General features: G+C 40.3%; 1 protein-coding gene across 2 annotated transcripts in view; it reads left to right on the top strand.

Annotated features, from left to right (window-relative positions):
- The first annotated feature begins 1,943 nt into the window (after window positions 1-1,943).
- LOC309620395 (zinc finger C4H2 domain-containing protein) overlaps window positions 1,944-20,401 on the top strand; it is a 45,411-nt gene continuing 26,953 nt past the window's right edge. Inside the window, exon 1 of one of the 2 annotated variants that reach the window (XM_082376735.1) lies at window positions 1,944-11,363. In XM_082376735.1, the coding sequence (XP_082232861.1) occupies window positions 11,311-11,363 (53 nt within the window). In that variant the 5' untranslated portion in view covers window positions 1,944-11,310. The remainder of the gene's footprint in view (window positions 11,364-20,401) is intronic. The other variant, XM_082376734.1, reaches the window with a different exon arrangement.

The raw sequence follows: 20,401 nt of genomic DNA, 5'->3' as shown, positions 1-20,401 counted from the left end.
TATAGTGTTTATTATGCCAGGAACTGGATCTAATTTTAAGCCAGTTCCAAATATTAACTCAATCTAATTCTCATTGCAACCCTAAGAGGTAGTTATAATTATCACCATCTCCATTTTCCAGATGAGAAGACTAAAACTCAGAGAAGGGAAATGATTTGTCCATCTGTCAAACCGCTAAAAATATCAGAGCCCAGACATGAACCCAGGCAGCTTGACTGCGGAGTCTGGGTGCCTCGCTATTCTGCATACTTCCACCAGTGCTAAGAAATGAAGGAATATCTGGGGCAGCCAAGCTAGGCAATTATATGGAGTCTATGCAAGGGGATTTTGAAGGCTCAGGGAAGGAACATTTGCCTTCCCACTCACCTCCCTAACTATTTACTTGCTGATGCCTGATGTTTCATTTATTGTGATTCATTTATTTGACTTAAGATTTGGCCCACTGTTTATAATGCAACCAACCTCTAGGTGAAGTAACACCAAGACCTAGGAGTTATTTTTATTTTCCCAGTCTGTTTTCATTTTTATTTTATGAGTGTCACTTTTCATTGTACAGTTTTGATCTTTATATAGTTGAATCTCTCCATATTTTCCATATGTCACTGTGGCTTTACAACTTATCATCCCTCTAAACCTCTACTATAATTAAAGCTGTTTTTGCCATGGACTCAGGGGAGACAAACTCCAAACTTCACATCATAAGTTGCAATGTCCACTTTGAGATATCTAAATAAAACCTCTGTCATTGTCTTCTTGAGCATAAATCAAAACAACTTATCATTTTTCATGCTCTGATCCTGTTTCTGTTCACTGAATTCTTTCCAAATTTGGGGGCACAAAATGACTGAGAACTAGGGGGAGTGGAGAGGAAGGTGAAAGGTATTAACATGAATTCCTACTATATTTCAGCCATTGTGCTAGGTGCTTTTTCACACGCTATCTCTTTTCATCTAATACTTAAACATCTCTATGAGGGGGAGTAGGGACCTATAGGTGGTTTCAGGGTGTTCCAGACTGGGAAAGGTATGAGGGGACCCTGGCAGGATTCAGCCCTTCTGGAAGCCCAGATGCATACCCAGCCCTGGCAATATAAAGAAAGCAGTTAAAATGAGGATCTGAAGGTTATTGGAAGCAAGACATACAGTTTGGTCATCCTCAAAGAGGTAAGAGTTGAAGGATGATGGAAGGGGTACTGTCAGTTCCCTGAGGGAGAAAGCAGAAGAAAAAAAGTTTTGATGTCAGTACCTTGGTGATTACTTCTATTTTGAAGTCAGGAGAAAGAAAAGGAACTAAAGAAGGAAAAGTGCACTCAGAGAAGAAGGCGATAAGGGCAGTGCTGTGGCTTGATAGTCAAGGGAGGAAACCCCATTTCATCATGACATCACTCTGGGAACATGGCTGTGACCATCTCCTCTGGCAACAATACAGACAGAGCCCAGTAGCTAGCCTGCTGCTCTGCTACCATAGATGCCAATGAGAACTAGGACAGATTGCAACAAAAATGAAACACAGATGAAAGCATTTGGTGAACAGTAAACATACTCACACACAGGTGAACACATGTCTTGGCAAATCCCTCTGACCATTACCAGCTTATTTTTTGGTGGAAGGGAATTATCCAAGGAGTCAGAAAAATTACAAAGATAATTAACCAGCTCCTTTTGCTGCCCAGCAGTCCTAAAGGATACTATTTACAGCATCATAGAATCCCAAAATGACTGAGCTACAGTACCAGACCAACTAGTCCAATCCCTTTGTGTTAGAAATGTGGGAACAAAAGCCCAGAGAAAGGAACAGACCTGCACAAGGCCACACAGGGAGTTAATGGCAAAGCTGGACAGAGGATCCAGGTCTCCTGCCTCCTCTTCCTCCCATTTGAGTGATTCTGAGTAAATGAGAAATGAATGAGGAAAGGATTGGTGGCAAATGTTTCCAGTAAGTTGATGAATTTTTAAAAGCATATCTGGTAAAAAATAGAATCTCAAGAATGTCAGCACTACAGAAGTCCTTAGAGCTCATCATCTAGTGTGATGTTATTTTATAAATGAGGAACAGACCCAGAGAAGGCTTAGCTGTTTAGTGGTGCAGCCAGTCCCTCAACATAGCTCTCCTGCTTTCTTAGTCTACCTCTTCATGGAAGCTGATCAACACAGATTTAGAAAACCTGCATAAATTTATTTAAGAAACAAATACAACAAAAGTAGTTGTTCACATGATTTCTCACCTCTCCTGATCAGAATGCAAGTGCTGTGGGGACAAACATATAAGGAAAAAGTTCAAGGAAATGAGAGAATGACTACATCATTTAGAAGAGGATAAATAGGAAAGGACAAGTGTAGATGGGCTAAATGACTCACATCTACTGGGGGTTGGGAGGATGGATGACATAGTGAAATAAACCAGAGAGGGCCTTAGGCTTACATCTTGTTGGGCTTAGAAAATGAGGCTTTAAGCATGTATCCTCTGTTAGGTATTTTATTTTAAGTTCCAGGGGACATTAGAGACTTCTATCCTATTGTTGTAAAGATGGTAAGACTAAGGCAGTGTCAGAGCTGGGATGTGAATCCAAGGTCCTGGACTTTGCAGCCAGTGTTTCTTCTCCTCCCTTGCGTTCTAGAGGAAGCTGGTAATGTTTATTAAGAAAATTCAGTAGATGTATACTAGGCTACTTTTCTAATAGGGTTTTTCACAGTAGGGTTTACAGACTTGGAGTGGGGTTCCCCTACTCTACCAGCTCTTCTTTATACCTTGCACTTTACATGTGGAGGATCTAGGTCAGTGACTTTGGGCAGTTGAGAAAGGATAGAGGAGTGAGAAAGTTCAGTGACACAAAGCCATCAAAAATAGCAAAAATCTCAGCTGAAACATTGCCTGAAAATACCTAGCACAATCCATGTAGGCACATGCAAATTATATGCTAATTACCCACGATTCCCATCTACTAGGGGAATCTTGGTTAAGGCTTCAATTACTCCCCGCTCCCATTATATGAATTAATAGGCCAGATTAATTGAAGGGATGAAGGACGTGCAAGTTTCTGGAAGAGTGAAAATGGGATTACCTATCTCTGCCCCTAACTCACTGGTTGGCCCGAGGCAGGTCAATTACAATTTCTGCTCTTCAGTTTTTCCATGTGCCACGTGTGGGGTCCCTCCAATTCTAACATCCTATGGTTATCTTCCAGTCTTTCCTGTCTCAGTGAATGGCACTACCCTATTACCCAGGCTAAAAATCCAGAAGTCATTTTAGATGCCCCTATCTTTCTTTCTGTACTTCCTCATCCCATCCGTGAGCTAATCATATCAGTTATGCATCCAATAATATGTTTCCCATCAGTCTATTTTTCTTTATATCCACTGTTACACTCCAATCCAAGTCACCATCATCTATTTCCTGGATAACTGCAATAATCTCCTGGCTGGTTTTCCTGCTGCCATTATTGTCCCAATACAATCTATTTTCAGAGCAGTCAGAGTGATCTTTAAAAACTAGATGATGTTACTTCCTTACTTAAAACACTCAATGGCTGCCTATTGTAAATAGAATAAAATCCAAACTCCTCACCATGATTTACAAGATACTGTTTGTCTCTGCCTTCCTCAGTCTACTGTTCCCCTCAATCAGCCAGAGCTCTGCCTACTTTCTTTCACAGGCTAAGTATCTTCTTGCTTTAGGACCATTGCACTGGCTATTCCCTCTGTCTGGAATACTCTTTCTCCAGATCATTGCATTGCTGACTCCTTCTCAGGTCTCTAATCCAATGTCATCCCTGAAGAAAATCCTTCTCTGACATCCTAACTTAAAAATTTCTTCATCTGCCACCACTGTAATCCATTATCTTCCTTTTTAAATTTTTATTTATTTTTTAAAATTATTATGGGGTGTAATTCATTTACAATGTTGTGTTAGTATCAGGTGTACAGCAAAGTGAATCTGTTATACAAATACATATATCCACTCTTTTTTAGATTCTTTTCCCATATAGGCCATTACACAGTATTGAATAGAGTTCCCTGTGTTATACAGTAGGTCCTTACTAGTTATCTCTTTTATATATAGCAGTATGTATGTGTCAATTCCAATCTTCCAATTTATCCCTCCCCCTTCCCTTACCCCCTGGTAACCATAAGTTTATTTTATACATCTGCAACTCAATTTTGGCTTTGTAGATAAGTTCATTTGTGCCTACTTTTAGATTCCACATATAAGTGATACCATATATTTGTCTTTCTGTGTCTGATTTACTTCACTCAGTATGAGAATCTCTAGGTCCATCCATGTTGCTGCTGGAGTAATATTCCACTGTATATACGTACTACATCTTCTTTATCCATTCCTCTGTTGATGGTTATTTGGGTTGCTTCCATGTCTTGGCTATTGTAAATAGTGCTACAATGAACATTGGGGTGCATGTATCTTTTCAAATTACGGTTCTCTCTAGATATATGGCCACGAGTGGGACTGCAGGATCATATGGTAACTCTATTTTCAGTTTTTTAAGGAACCTCCATGCTGTTCTCCATAGTGGCTGTACCAGTTTACATTCCCACCAACAGTGTAAGAGGGTGCCCTTGTCTCCATTATCTTCTTTTAGTTTATTTATTGGCCTTATCTCTACCTAAAATTATCATATTTATTTGTTTTTTTCTTTTCCATGATTATTGTCTGGCATCTCCCACTAGAAACTAAACTTCATGAGGGGAGCAATAGAACATAGTGGTTAAGAACATGGCTTCTGGAGTCGGACTGTCTAAATTCAAATCCCAGTTCTGCCACTTATTAGCTGAGTGACCCTGGGAAAGTTACTTAAATTTTCTATGTCTCAGCTTCCTCTTCTGTAACATGGGGACAGTAATAGTAACACTTCATAGGGTCGTTGCAAGGATTAAACTGAATTAATACATGCAAAGCACTATATCTCTAGTGCCTAGAAGAGTGTCTGGCATGTAGCAGGTGCCTAAGAAGTATTTAATGGCTGACTGAATGAATGAATCCTGATGCCTCCTGCTCCTTCCCTCCTTTCCTGTCTAGTTTCCCCTCATGACTCTTCCTTCAGGAAGCTTGCCCTGACTGTTCCCTACTTGCTAGGACTAAGTTGGTTCTCCTATTTTGTGTGCTCACAGAACCCAGACTTCTTGCAATCCTTAATTGCTGGGTATAGTTGTATATTTATGTGTGTGTGATCTTTGTAATAACTGATCTCCTTAACTACAAACTTGGTGAGAGAAGGGCCTATGTCTGTCATATCTACTATGGGATCTCTGCTGCCTAGCATAGTGCCTGACACAAAAGGTACACAATAAATATTTCTTGGTTGAATGACTCAAAAACTTTGGCTCATTTTTCTCTTAGAAATGCTGATTAAGAAACATGACTTGAGAAATTTAGTATTTTGCAGCACTTTTTAAATTAATTTTTATTGGAGTATAGCTGCTTTACAATGTTGTCTTGCTTTCTGCTGTTCTGCAAAGTGAATCAGTTATATATATATATATATATATATATATATATATATATATATTCCCTCTTTTTTAGATTTCCTTCCCATTTAGGTCACGACAGAACATTGAGTAGTGTTCCAGTGCTGTACATTAGGTTCTCATTAGTTACCTATTTTATATATAATAATGTATATATGTCAATCCCGATCTCCCAATTCATCCCACCTCCCCCCTTATCCCTTGGTAACCATAAGTTTGTTCTCTACAACTGTGTTTCTATTTCTGCTTTGCAAATGAGTTCATCTGTACCATTTTTCTAGATTCCACATATAAGCGATATTATACAATATTTGCTTTTCTCTTTCTGACTTACTTCACTTTGTGTGACAGCCTCTAGGTCCCTCCAGGTCTCTGCAAATGGGACTATTTCATTCCTTTTTTATAGCTGAGTAAGATTCCATTGTATATATGTACCACATCTTCTGTATCCATTTCTCTGTTGATGGACATTTCAGTTGTTTCCATGTCCTGGCTATTGTAAATAGTACTGCAATGAATATTGGGGTGCATGTGTCTTTTTGAATTATGGTTTCCTCTGGGTATATGCCCAGGAGTGGGATTGCTGGGTCATATGGTAGATCCATTTTTAGCTTTTTGAGGAACTTCCATACTGTTCTCCATAGTGGCTGTATCAATTTACATTCCCACCAACAGTGCAAGAGGGTTCCCTTTTCTCCACACCCTCTCCAGCATTTATTGTTTGTAGATTGTTTGTTGATGGCCATTCTGACCGGTGTGAGGTGATACCTCATTGTAGTTTTGATTTGCATTTCTCCAATAATTAGTGATGTTGAGCATCTTTTCATGTATTTGTTGGCTATCTGTATGTCTTCCTTGGAAAAATGTCTATTTAGGTCTTCTGACCATTTTTGGATTGGGTTGTTTGTTTTTTTGATATTGAGCTGAATGAGCTATTTGTATATTTTGGAGATTAATTCCTTGTCCATTGTTTCATTTGCAAATATTTTCTCCTATTCTGACGGTTGTCTTTTCCTTTTGTTTATGGTTTCCTTTGCTGTGCAAAAGCTTTTAAGTTTAATTAGGACCCATTTGTTTATTTTTATTTTCATTGCTCTAGGAAGTGGGTCAAAAAGGATCTTGCTGTGATTTATGTCATAGAGTGTTCTGCCTATGTTTTCCTGTAAGAGTTGTATAGTATCCAGCCTTACATTTAGGTCTCAAATCCATTTTGAGTTTATTTTTGTGTATGGTGTTAGGGAGTGTTCTAATTTCATTCTTTTACATGTAGCTGTCCAGTTTTCCCAGCACCTCTTATTGAAGAGGCTGTCTTTTCTCCATTGTATATTCTTGCCTCCTTTGTCATAGGTTAGGTGACTATAGGTACGTGGGTTTACCTCTGCGCTTTCGATCCTGTTGTTCCATTGATCTATATTTCTGTTTTTGTGCCAGTACCATACTGTCTTGATGACTGTAGCTTTGTAGTATAGTCTGAATTCAGGGAGCCTGATTCCTCCTGCTCTGTTTTTCTTTCTCAAGATTGCTTTGGTTATTCAGGGTCTTTTGTGTTTCCATGTAAATTGTAAATTTTCTTGTTCTAATTCTGTGAAAAATGCCATTGGTAATTTGATAGGGATTGCATTTAGTCTGTAGATTGCTTTGGGTAGTATAGTCATTTTCACAACATTGATTCTTCCAATCCAAGAACATGGTATATCTCTCCAACTGCTGGTATCATCTTTAATTTCTTTCATCAGTGTCTTATAATTTTCTGCATACAGGTCTTTTGTCTCCTTAGGTAGGTTTATTCCTAGGTATTTTATTCTTTTTGTTGTGATGGTAAATGAGATTGTTTCCTTAATTTTTCTTTCAGATCTTTCATTGTTATTGTATAGGAACTCAAGAGATTTCTGTGTATTAATTTTGTGTCCTGCAACTTTACTAAATTCATTGATTAGCTCTAGTAGTTTCCTGGTGGCACCTTAGGATTTTCTATATATAGTATCATATCATCTGCAAACAGTGACAGTTTTACGTCTTCTATTCCAATTTAGATTCCTTTTATTTCTTTTTCTTCTCTGATTGCCATGGCTAGGACTTCCAAAAGTATCTTGAGTAATAGTGGCAAGAGTGGACATCCTTGTCTTGTTCCTGATCTTAGAGGAAATGGTTTCAGTTTTTCACCATTGAGAATGACGTTTTCTGTGGGTTTGTCAAATATGGCCTTTATTATGTTGAGGTAGGTTTCCTCTATGTCCATTCTCTGGAGAGTTTTTATCATAAATGGGTGTTGAATTTTTTTGAAAGCTTTTTCTGCATCTATTGAGATTTTCATATGGCTTTTATCCTTCAGTTTCTTAATATGGTGTGTCACATTGATTGATTTACGTATATTGAAGAATCCTTGCATCCATGAGATAAATCCCACTTGATCATGGTGTATTATGCTTTTAATGTGTTGTTGGATTCTGTTTACTAGTATGCTGTTGAAGATTTTTGTGTCTATGTTTATCACTGATATTGGCCTGTAATTTTCTTTTTTTGTGTGACATCTTTGTCTGGTTTTGGTGTCAGGGTGATGGTGGCCTTATAAAATGAGCTTGGGCGTGTTCCTCCCTCTGCAATTTTTTTTTTTTTGTCATCACTTTTTGAAACGCAATTCAGATTGAAAGCTGTTGTTGTATCTCTGCCTCCTGTCTTAGTTCAGTTCATTATTGAAACAGAGGGAAAGATGTATGAATTCAAACATTCTGGCCTCCACTCTTAAAATCTTGATCTGTTCCCTGGAAGTATCAAGTTAAGAAGAAACTGGCTCACTTTCCCTTTGCTAACTCCTTACATTTTAATGGTATTCATCCCAACATATCCTGCCTCCTTACCTGTTTCTTAGTAATAAGGAGAATATTGATCCTGATAGGACTGAGGTATTTTATTCCCACCACCCACCTCAAATCAATGAACTTTTTCTAATAAAATAACACATTATAACTCAGTGCTAGCACAACTCCAAAATATTCTCTCATCTGTTACAGCTTTCTGATCAATCGAGATTCATTGAACACCTCTTACTATATGGCTACCAGCTTGGCTTGAAGATACTGTTTGAAGTACTGCTTCAGGAGCAAGAGCAGAAGGTATGGTTTCTTTCTATTCCCCTCTCTTTACCTGTAACATTTACCTTCCTCTCACTGCTAGGCTGATTTCTTACAACTCAGCAAGGTGCAGGTGAGACACCTGTTGTTAAAGATGTCAAGAAGCCAAGACAAATCCATGAAAGCTACAAGGCTTATGGACCCTTTTCTTAATTGGATACTTTAACCGTTACAAATAGCACAAAACTTATTCCAAGTTCCAGATGCTTCCAGGGCTCCTTCACCTAGATTAACTGTCATCTCCCTTTAATGTCCTTGGATTGGGAGCATGGAACACACTTGGCCCTCTGCAGGCTCCCTTTATTGGGTGTAATATCTGGCTCAAGTAACAGAGGAGTTTGGATTCCATTGGGGTTGCAGCAGCTTGATACAGGTAGTGTGGGGCTATGGGAAGAGCACAAGTCCCTGAGTCAAGGGTTCTATTTCTGCATCAGACAGGCTGGGTTACCTTGGATAAGTCCATTGCCTCTCTTGGCCTGGTTCATCATCTGTGAAATAGGGTTTTGGTGAGGCTTGAAAGACATTTGCCAAATTACTTTGAAAATCATATTATGAATCTATTAACACATTTAATTGAAACAGATACAAAGCTATCTCTAGACCCTTACCAGACGTGTGAACACAGCATGAGGTAAAGATTCTAAGAGGAAGTGGATGGCAGAAGAAGAGAAATTAGTTTTAAAACCTCAGAGCCATTCCTAAATTTTTCCCTCCACATCCCCATGCACACCTTCCATTTCTCTTCAAACAAGAGTTAACTTATAAAGTGATATTTTGACATAAATATATACATTTAAGATGCCATTTTACTTTTGTTCTTCATATTTTTTCATAGATATTCGCAAGTCCCTTGGTCCAATCTGAGCCCAGGCTCTAGCTTTGTAACTTACTTTGTGGCCTTGGCCAAGCCAGTTTTCCAGAGTCAGTTTTCTTCCCTGTAGAAACAGATAAATCTACTTATCCCCTTCACAGAGATTGAGAGAATGAAATGAGGGACTGTACATACAGCTCTCAGCACAGTAGCTGATACATGCCAGGCACTTACATGGATTGTTCCCTTCCCCCTCCTCTTATAGAACAGGGCTGCAGCAAATTCTTGGCTCTGGACTCTAAGGTAGGGTAGCTCAGACCCACAGTCTTTCTGACCAACCAACTCAATAGTATTCAAATGCCTGCTAGTGACACTACAAGACAAGGATCTTCAAGACCACAAGGAAACTGTTAGGCTGGACACCATGGAGAAATTCCTGGTTGTGAAAGTTATTATGTCTGGGATCCAAAGAAGAGAAGGGTTTCAGTTCCTTCCCTAGAAAACTCTTAAAATCAGTGTGGATATCCAGAATGTCATGAGACTCATGTTCTACTATTGTCCCACTCCCCAAAATATCAAGCCCTATATTTAGCAATATCTGGGAACGATCTCACTGAGTACTTACAATGGGCCTTTGAGGTGGGGCTAAGTAGGTCCATTTTTCAGATTAGGAAACTGAGGCCTAGAAAAAGAAAGGGCAAGATCAATCAGAGAGAGCTCCAGCTTACTTTTAGTTGGGAGTGAGTCAAAGTCCTCCACGTGTCCAAAACCCAGCTCTCTGGACCTCTCCATTCTCTCTGAGCAATTACCTCTTCTTACATGCTCTCATCTCCTCCCAGTCATTCTCCACTTTGCCTCTAGAGTCACCTCCCTAAGACATCCTTCCAACCTTATCACTCCCATGCTTTGAAACATAAAATAACTTGGCATTATTTAGCACACTTAATAAATGTGTATTGGATGAATGTGTGCCTATACTATTAAATCCAAACTCTATTTTGGATTAAGTTAAAGGTCTTTCACAATCTGGTTCCAGCCTAGCTTTTCTAGGTACATCTCCCATTTCTCTTTCCCACCTCCCCACTCCATATATGAACCTTATGTTCCAGACACCTTGGCCCACTTGTCCTTTCCTTTCTATATGTGTTGTGCCCTGTCCTGGAAAGTCAGTCCTCCCCAGTGGACTGGAAAATTCTCAGTTATATTTTGAGACCTATTTACATCTTCTCTGCTCAGATTACACTTTATCCATTTCTGTATTATGACAGCACAATGCACTGTAATTAATGGGTTACTTTTCATTCTCTCCTGCTCCTTAAAGGCAAGGACTTGCTTTTATTTATCTTTGTTTCACCCAGTGCCTCCCCCAGTACCTCCTTCGTTGACTGGCAAAGTTTGAACTCGGTAACTAGAATGGATGGAGGGCTGGAAGGAACGTGGTCAACCCCTCCCCATCCTTCAGCCTTAGCAGCTGCTCCCTCCTCCCTTCCACCTCTTCTCCACCCCATCTGAATGCCAAAGCCACGAGTTCCCAGACAGCTGCCAGAACACTCAGCCTCTCACTCTCACGGGCCAAACGAATATCACTATTCCCTTGTACTCCTCACAACCTTTGACACAATTATCTGTGACAAATTGACTTAAAGTGCAGCTGCAGGAAGAGAAACAGGAATGTCTCGCTTGGCCTTCTGGGAGTTGTAGTCCTGCAGGCCTCCGGGCTGCCTGGCTGGTCCTGGAGCTGCGGACTACAGCTCCCAGGCCTTCTCCATGTCCCTACCGCACAGGCTCAGAGCCCCATGCCGGGAGGAGGTGGTTACATTGTGTCTATTGTATCCCTGGGCTTGTGTGTTTGTACCTTTCTCAGGACGTGAAAGTGAGAGTGAAAAGCATGGCAGATGAACAAGAAATCATGTGCAAATTGGAAAGCATTAAAGAGATCAGGTAAGTGGAACTTTGCAGCGCCCTCCCAGTCCCCTCCGAAGCTACCCAAATCCCTCACTGCGGGAGAGGGCTGCTAGCTACGGAAAGTGTCTATTGTTGGGCTACTTGCGGAGGGGGACTGAAAAGGATCCCATTCACCACGGAATTCAAGGATGGGAATGAGGCAGGGGAGAATCGGAACTGAGACTAGCAGAGAGAGAGAGAGGCAGACAGAGAAACAGACCGACCGAGAGGGATCTTTTGCCAGATGTGTCTGAGAAAGCCAGATGCAGACACACGGTGTAAGTGTGTTTGTGTTGGGGGGGGCGGGGGTGGGTGGGTGTTGGTCCCAAGACAGCTTTATGCTTCTTGTGTGGGAGTTGGGGGAATGGCATTCTTGGACCCATTATTTTTCAAAGTGTTTGTAGGCTCCAAGGTGTATTTGGCTCCTTGCTCTTTAGGTGTCTAGATTTTTTTTTTTCAGTCTTCTGTTCAACTTCAGGACCTCGAGCTCGGGCGAGCCTTTTGAGAGCAGAGTCTAACACATCGGGGCTGGTGGCGGCTGCCCGGGGCTGCAGACTGGGGATGCGGAGGAATCCCTGCAGGCCAGGACAGGGAGGACAGAGAACACTCGCTCTTATGTATTTTTTTGCTGTCACTCACCACTTTCTTCCTCTCCTACCCGGTGCTTGGGAAGGGGGCTGGGAGTGATGGAGACTGGGGAGGCAGTTGCCGCCTGCAACAGTTGATCTCAGGCCCCAGAGGTGATGGGCTAATGGGCGGGACGCAAAGTGCGTGTTGCCTGCATCCCCTACCCCTTTTCTCCAGGAGTGGCATTGGCTAGGCGATGATACTGTCCTTGCTCAGAGCACAATAACGCCAGTTGAATGGACTGTCTGGGCCAATACCAGGCCTTCCTTCACTCGCTCTTCTCTGCCAGGACACCCTGCCCCCCACCGACCCGCCTCTGCCTCGGCTTTCACCCTCCTTCTGAGGGTGCCCTGGGTTGGGCCGTTCCCTTTAGTATTTTCCAGGAACCTGAAGAAAAATGGGGGAGGATATCAAGTCCCTTTAAGAAATAAGACTTTGACCAAGAGATTTAACTCTTGGAGTGAATGCCTTTGGTGAGACTCACACATGATGGTGGTGGTGGGGAAGCACCTTGGCTTTTTTGTCCTTTGCAGGGGTTATATTTCTACTTCTGCTGGAGAGAAAAAGGAAGGAACTATTATTTATTGAGCCCCTGGTGTGCCAAGCCGCTTGACCTACTATTGCGCATTCGGCAATCCTGAGAACTTCCTACACTTCCTTTACAACTGGGAAAATGGAGGCTCAGAAAATTTAAGTAATTTTTCCAGAGCCAAACAGTTTGAAAATGCCAGATTTTGACAAGAACCCAGTCAATTTGTGTGCAGAGGCTCTGGTCTTCCCATTCTATCCCTTCGGGTCCCAGGAAAGGGTAGACAGGGTGTATATTGCAATTTATTTTCTGCAAAAGAATCAGGATATAGGGAGTGGGACATCTTGGTGCAGGAAAAAGTCAGCTGTCATAATAACAGTGCAGCTAATAAGAAACTTATGCCTGCAAGTGAAGAGCCTAGACTTATTTTTACCAGACTTTAAAGGAATCCCTACCCAACCCCAAGGGAAGGAACAGTTGGGAACAAGGAAAAGTGACCCTTTCTAGTACAGACCAAATGGGGGGCCATGACTTTGACCCTCACCAGTGGTAAACCTGGCATTCCTACCACTACTAGCTGGGATGGGATCCTAAGAGGCCTAAGAGAGGCCAGAACTCTCACCCTCAACCAGCAATAACAAAGAGCCTCTCCCCAACCTGGATGTCAATCAGAGACCCAGTGGAGAACCTGGACTTATACTGCCCCCCTTCCCTGCAAAAGTAGCACATCAGAGGAGGCCTGCAAAGACAAAAGTGTTAAGAGAGATCCAGAGTGTCCAAATTTATTTGAAAAAAATCACTTACCATACCAAGATTATCAGTTTCAGTGGCAAGAGGAAGTAAACAGATGCCAGGGTTGAGAGAGCACAGAGGTTGGAATTATCTGACAAGGATTTTAAAGCAGCCATCATAAAAATGCTTCAGGGAGCAACCACAACACACTTGCAACAAATGATACAATAGAAAATCTCAACATTTAAATAGAAAGTCTCAAAAAGAAATATAAAACACAAAGAAGAACCAAATGGAAGTTTGAAAACTGGAAAAAAATATCTAAAAACTCAATGGATGGGATCAACAGCAAGATGGAGAAGACAGAGGAAAGAATCAGACAACTTAAACATAAAACAATAGAAATAACCCAGTGTAAACAACAGAGGGAAATTAAATGTAAAAAGAAAAAAAAAGAAAGAAAAGAAAAGAAGGAATTGAGCAGAGTCAGAGCCTCCAGACTTGTGAGACTATAACAAAAGATCTAACAGTCATGTCAACAGAATTTCAGAAAGAGAGGAGAAATAAGGCAGGACCGGAAGTACCTGAAGAAGTAGTGGCTTAAAACTTCCCAAACTGAGCAAAGGGCATAAACTTCCAGATCCAAGTAGCTAGGCAAACACCATGAAAAAAGACCCAAAGAAATTCATACCAAGACACATCAGAGTCAACCTTCTGAAAACAGAAGCAGAGAAAAGATGTAGGAAACAGCCAAAGAGGAACAACATCTTACCTGTACCTTCAGGGAAAAAAAAATAGAAAGTCAGCAGATTCCTCATCAGAAACTGACGAGGCCCTAGCAGGAAGTAGCACTACATTTTTCAACTGCTGAAGGAAAAGAATCATCAACCCAGAATCCTATGTGCAGTGGTAATATCCTTCAGGAATAAAGGGATAATCAAGACATTCTCAGATGAAAGGAAACAGGGAATTTATCAGTAGGAGGTCTACCCTATAAGAATGAAAAAAGTAAGTCTTAAAACAGAAAAAAAAACAATAAAAGGAGGAACCTTGGAAGAAAGAGCACAGTAGGCAAAAACATGGGTACATACAACAGAATTTCTTTTCCTCTTGAGTTGTATGAATCCTGTTTGATGATTGGATCAAAATTTATTACACTGTCTCATGTGGTTCTGAATGTATATAGAGGAAATAGTTAAGACATTTATATTATAAACAGGGAGTATAAAAGAATGTAAAAGGGAGGTAAATTTCCATCTTACTTATCCATTTATCTGTTGATGGACACTAAGGATTCTTCCATATCTTGGCTATTGTAAATTATGCTGCTATGAACACTGGGGTTCATGTAACTTTTTGAATTAGTGTTTTCATTTTCTTTGGATTATATACACAGGAGTAGAATTACTGGATCATATGGTAGTTCTATTTTTAGTTTTTTGAGGAGATAAATTCTGTATGTTGTCATTTATATGTGGAATCTAAAAAATAAAACAAATGAATGAACATAGCAAAATACAGAAACAGACTCACAGATATAGAGAACAAACTAGTGGTTACCAGCAGGGAGAGGAAAGTGGGTGAGGGGCAAGATAAGGGGTAGGGGATTAAGAGAAACAAAATACTATATATAAAATAAATAAGATACAAGGATTATAAAACACAGGGAAATAGTGCCAATATTTTATAATAACTTCAAATGGAGTATAATCTATAAAAATATTGAATCGCTATGCTGTACATTTGAACCTAATATAATATTGCATATCAACTATGCTTTAGTTTAAAAAAATTATAGATACATCAAAATGAAATTTGAAAAAAATGTTCAAGTCACCCACAGGAAGGCAGGGCAAAGAAAAGAGAAAAACTAATCAGAGAGAAAAAACAGGTAACAAAAAATAAAATGACACACTTAGCCTTAACATATCAATAATTATGTTGAATATAAATGGTCTAAATACACCAATGAAATGACAGTCGATTTAAAAACATGACTGAACTATATGAGAAAGGGTCAATCCACGAAGAAGACATAATTCTAGATGTGTATGCACCAAAAGTGATTTAAATTAGCCTTCTTTTGATAATTTTACAGTAATATGCAAAGGTTATATCACTTGGTTTAAGAACTGAAAATAGGGAAAGTATTACAAATACAACTCGATTTTCACATGTGGACCAGTAAAACATGTATGAGAGGTGGAGAGAAGGAAGGGGTAGAAGGAACTGGAGAAAGGAACTAACATTGGTTGAACACCTACTGATTTCAAAGCTCTTAGCTCATTTAATATTCAACTCTTGCTAATGGAAATCTGTGGTAGGAATTATTATCCGCATTTTACAGAAAAGGATACTAAGGCTCAGGGAGGTTAGGTAACCTATCTATGGTCACACAGCTAGGAAAGGAAGAGAGAATGTATCCTCCTATTCACATGGCATATGCATTTCAACAAATGCTGATAATCTAATTAACCATTATTCACAGTTCTTCAACTGCTCTAATCCTAAATCCCTAAAGGTATAAACAAAGCAGCCTATTTCTGTTAAAAAAATAATTTTACTTCTGCACTGAAGTAGCAGTGATGAGGATAATTTCGCCCCAAAACCTGATTAAGTCAAGCTAAGAGTCAGACACACCCCCAGGCACAGGCACAGAAATATACACATTCATAGTCACACATATTCATGTACATACACACTGATGGCAGAATTTGAAGTGGAAAATGTCTCAGGAATGGATTCTCCCACCACAAACCATTCCCCACTTCTGACTCTGACCACATGCTCACAGCCCTGTCTTTCCTCCTAACCCCAACCACACTCCAACACTATGCTGCAGACCTTGGGCCCCAAGTCCCACACTGGTCTATTTTGCCCATCAATTTCTTGGGCTTTCAAGTGGTGATGAAGGAGCATGTGGATATGTGGAAAGGGGAAGGAAAGAATGGAACAAAAGAGGAGAGATGGAAAAGAGGGAAGGAAAGGAGAAGAAGCCATGAGGCAAAGAAAGTGAGTGTAGCCACTGCTAGAGCAACCAGAGCCCTTCACCAGCTCCCCAAATGCATACTAATATTTCCTTAACATGCACATGCCATTCATACACACACATTGCACTCATCCATGCCCCATTGCACACATATCCATACACAATAAACTTTACTCACTTAAGAAAGGAAAAACTCATTTTGGAAGTAAATATTGTATCATTAAGTAGATCCTCTTAAGTCTTTTTCTTAAGTCTTCTCTTTTTCTCTCTCTACACATTCTCCTGAGTTACCTCTTATACTCCTACAGCTTCAAATATTATCTTCATTTCTCCAGTCTCTACCCCCTAACTTCCTTCCAAGCTTCAGCCTGATATATCCCACAGTCTACTGGGCTTGTCTGCCTGGTTGTTCCACAGACACAGCTGAAGTCAATCAACTCTTAAGACTTTGTCTCTTCCTGCCCCAATCCAGCTCCTCCCACTAAACCACTTGTTTAATGCCATCATTCTCTGCACAGTTACCTCAGATTGAAACTTGGATATTGATGCTGATTACCCTTGCTTTTTTATAACTCACCTTTGATCAGTTAGCAAGTCCCACCTTCAACATCTGGCTCATATTCATGCACCACTTTCAACCTCCACACTCACTGTCCTGTTTTAGGCCTTCATCATGACCAACCTGGATAATTATAATATTGTATCGCTTTCTACCTATAGAATTGCTTTCCTATTTTCAGTCTGCCCCCTATTTTTAATTCCATCCACACTGCTATGAGAACTACCTTCCTAAAGCACTGGAGTTACTATGTTATTCCTCAAACACATTCACTGACTTCCCATTGCCTGTAGCAGTATTTTTCAAAACACAGATCGTGAACCATTAGTAGGTCATGAAATGAATTAGCTGCTAGTAGGATTTGTAAAAAAAAAATTTATACAAAATAAGATAGAAAATATCAGCATACATTGCATAAGAAATGGTAGGTATTCTCTGTGGGAACTTTTGTTTCAGTTTTCTATCTGTGTTTGTGTATATTGGGTCACAATATAAGATTCATTTCTCATTGTAAGTCATTTCCTACTGTATGTCCATAGACATTTGCCAATAATTGTTGCCATGGCATTCATGCCCCTCTCCCCCACAAGTCTGTCCCAGACCTACCTTTCCAATCTTATCTACTACCTCTCATTTTCATTCACCTTATTCTTTATCCACACAGAAGTTCCTCACTGTTTTATATATTTCCATTCTTCCAGGCCTTTGCTAATGTGGGTCCTTCATTCTTTTTTTTTTAATTGGGGTATAGTTGCTTTACAATGTTGTGTCAGTTTCTGCTGTACAGCAAAGTGAATCAGCTATAAATATACATATATCTCCTCTTTTTTGGGTTTCCTTCCCATTTAGGTCACCACAGAGCATTGAGTAGAGTTCCCTGTGCTATACAATAGTTCTCATTAGTTATCTATTTTATACATATTAGTGTATATGTCAATCCCAATCTCCCAATTCATCCCACGTCCTCTTTCCCCCCTTGGTGTTCATACATTTGTTCTCTACGTCTGTGTCTCTATTGCTTCCTTGCAAACAGGTTCATCGGTACCATTTTTGTAGATTCCACATATATGCATTAATGTACGATATTTGTTTTTCTCTTTCTGACTTATTGGGTTAGCCAAAAAGTTCATTCAGGTTTTTCTGTAAGATGTTATGGAAAAACCCAAACGAGCTTTTTGGCCAAAACAATACTTCACTCTGTATGACAGTCTCTAGGTCCATCCACATCTCTACAAATGACCCCATTTCATTCCTTTTTATGTCTGAGTAATATTCCATTGTATATATGTGCCACATTTTCTTTATCCATTCATCTATCAATGGACATTTAGGTTGCTTCCATGACCTGGCTATTGTAAATAGTGTTGCAATGAACATTGGGGTGCATGTGTCTTTTTGAATTATGATTCTCTCAGGGTATAAGCCCAGTAGTGGGATTGCTGTGTCATATGGTAATTCTATTTTTAGTTTTTTAAGGAACCTCCATACTGTTCTCCATAGTGGCTGTATCAATTTACATTCCCACCAACAGTGCAAGAGGGTTCCCTTTTCTCCACACCCTCTCCAGCATTTATTGTTTCTAGATTTTTTGATGATGGCCATTCTGACTGGCATGAGGTGATACCTCACTGTAGTTTTGATTTGCATTTCTCTAATAATTAGTGATGTTGAGCATCTTTTCATGTGCCTCTTGGCCATCTGTATGTATTCTTTGGAGAAATGCCTATTTAGGTCTTCCACCCATTTTTTGATTGGGTTGTTTGTTTTTCTGGTACTGAGCTACATGAGCTGTTTGTATTTTTGGGAGATTAATCCCTTGTCCATTGCTTCATTTGCAAATATTTTCTCCCATTCTGAAGGTTGTCTTTTCGTTATGTTTATGGTTTCCTTTGCTGTGCAAAGGCTTTTAAGTTTCATTAGGTCCCATTTTTTAATGTTTGTTTTTATTTTCATTACTCTAGGAGGTGGGCAAAAAAGATCTTGCTGTGATTTATGTCAGAGAGTGTTCTTCCTATGTTTTCCTCTAAGGGTTTTATACTGTCGGGTCTTATATTTAGGTCTTTAATCCATTTTGAGTTTATTTATGTGTGTGGTGTTAGGGAGTGTTCTAATTTCATTCTTTTACATGTAGCTGGCAGATCCCTCATTCTTAATGTCCTTCCCTTATTCCAAGCCTGTAAATCCTACTTATTCTTCAAGGAAGACCCAGAGCAAATACCACCTCTTGTTCAAAACCTCAAATTCCCTAGTCCAAATGAATCACTTACCCCTTTGGGCTCCCACAGGGAGATTTATTATAGCACTGAAGTTATTCTGCCTTATGGTAAAGTTTTGAACTGACATGAGTCTGCCTGCCTGCCTTCCTTCCTTCCTTCCTTCCTTCCTTCCTTCCTTCCTTTCTTCCTTCCTTCCTTCCCTCTGTCATTGTTGTAGCAGCTTCAACAGGCTCCACTATCACCTCGCTTGAAAACTAAGTCAGTTTTGGCCCCAATGCTCACTCAACAACAAGTCACAGAACAGCTGGCAACTCTGGGACTTAGGGATGGGCAAGTCAAGCCAATTCTGGCTACAGGAGAGAGAATGCAAGAGAGTTGACATTTGATGCTAAGCTATAAGAAAGTCTTCAAGGTGAATTGTTCAAAGAAAACTTCTTTTCCAACAGTAGCTGCTTTTCCAGATGCACAAATAAATATTAAATGGAAGAACACTTGGTACTTAGGCAGTGTTCTCATCAGACTAGAGTAAGCAGGAAAAGCCGGCTCCTTTTTTTTCATTCAGTTACATTTACCAAGCACCTGTTCTGGGCCATACACAGGGCTGGGAAATTCTCAGAGTCTAAGATGAATTAGATCTGTTCTCAAGGATCTTAGAATCAAGGTGAATAGCTCTGATCTCTCCCCTGAGTTCTGTACTCACATATCCAACTTTCCACTTAACCAACCCCACTGGATATATCACTGGCATCTTAAACAGACCCCAACAGAACTCTCAACTTTACCCACATCCCCACCCCCAGTCTCCTTTCCTAGTCTCCCCCATCAGTAGTAAATGCCACCCCCATCCCCAAATCTGGAATCATTCTTCATTCTTCCCTCTATGACTCCATGTATCCAAAACACTAGCACAGTGGTTGTCAAACTTGGGCGTGCATTAGGCTCCACCTGGCAGGCGGTTGAAACCTAGATTGCTGGGTCCCATCTCCAGAGTCTCTTATTCGGAAGGCCTGAGACTTTGCATTTCTAACAAGTTCCCAGGCAATGCTGTTGCTGCCGGTCCAGGGAACACACTTGGAAAAACCACTGCATTAGTAAGACCTGGCGGATTATGCCTATATAATATATTCTGGATCGGTCCACTTCCCACCATTCCCTTAGCTCATCAACAAATCTGGGCAGTTTTCCATCCATCTCTGCTAGCCAGTGTCTTCACTTGGTCTGCCCATCCTCAGGTCCTACAGGTCCCAGCTTTCCTACTCTGCTTGTTGAGTGAGTGTTGGGGCTAAGTCACCCCTTAAGCTGGGTGACAGATGAGCCTGCCAAGTTTGTCCCAGGAATAGATGATCCATTGCCCTAGAACTTCTCCTGCTCTCTACCCTTCCT

The sequence above is a fragment of the Balaenoptera borealis genome (assembly GCF_965194805.1).
Source record: "Balaenoptera borealis genome assembly, chromosome: X".
In the NCBI taxonomy this organism is placed as follows: Eukaryota; Metazoa; Chordata; class Mammalia; order Artiodactyla; family Balaenopteridae; genus Balaenoptera; species Balaenoptera borealis.
This window is presented reverse-complemented; position numbering and strand designations above follow the sequence as displayed.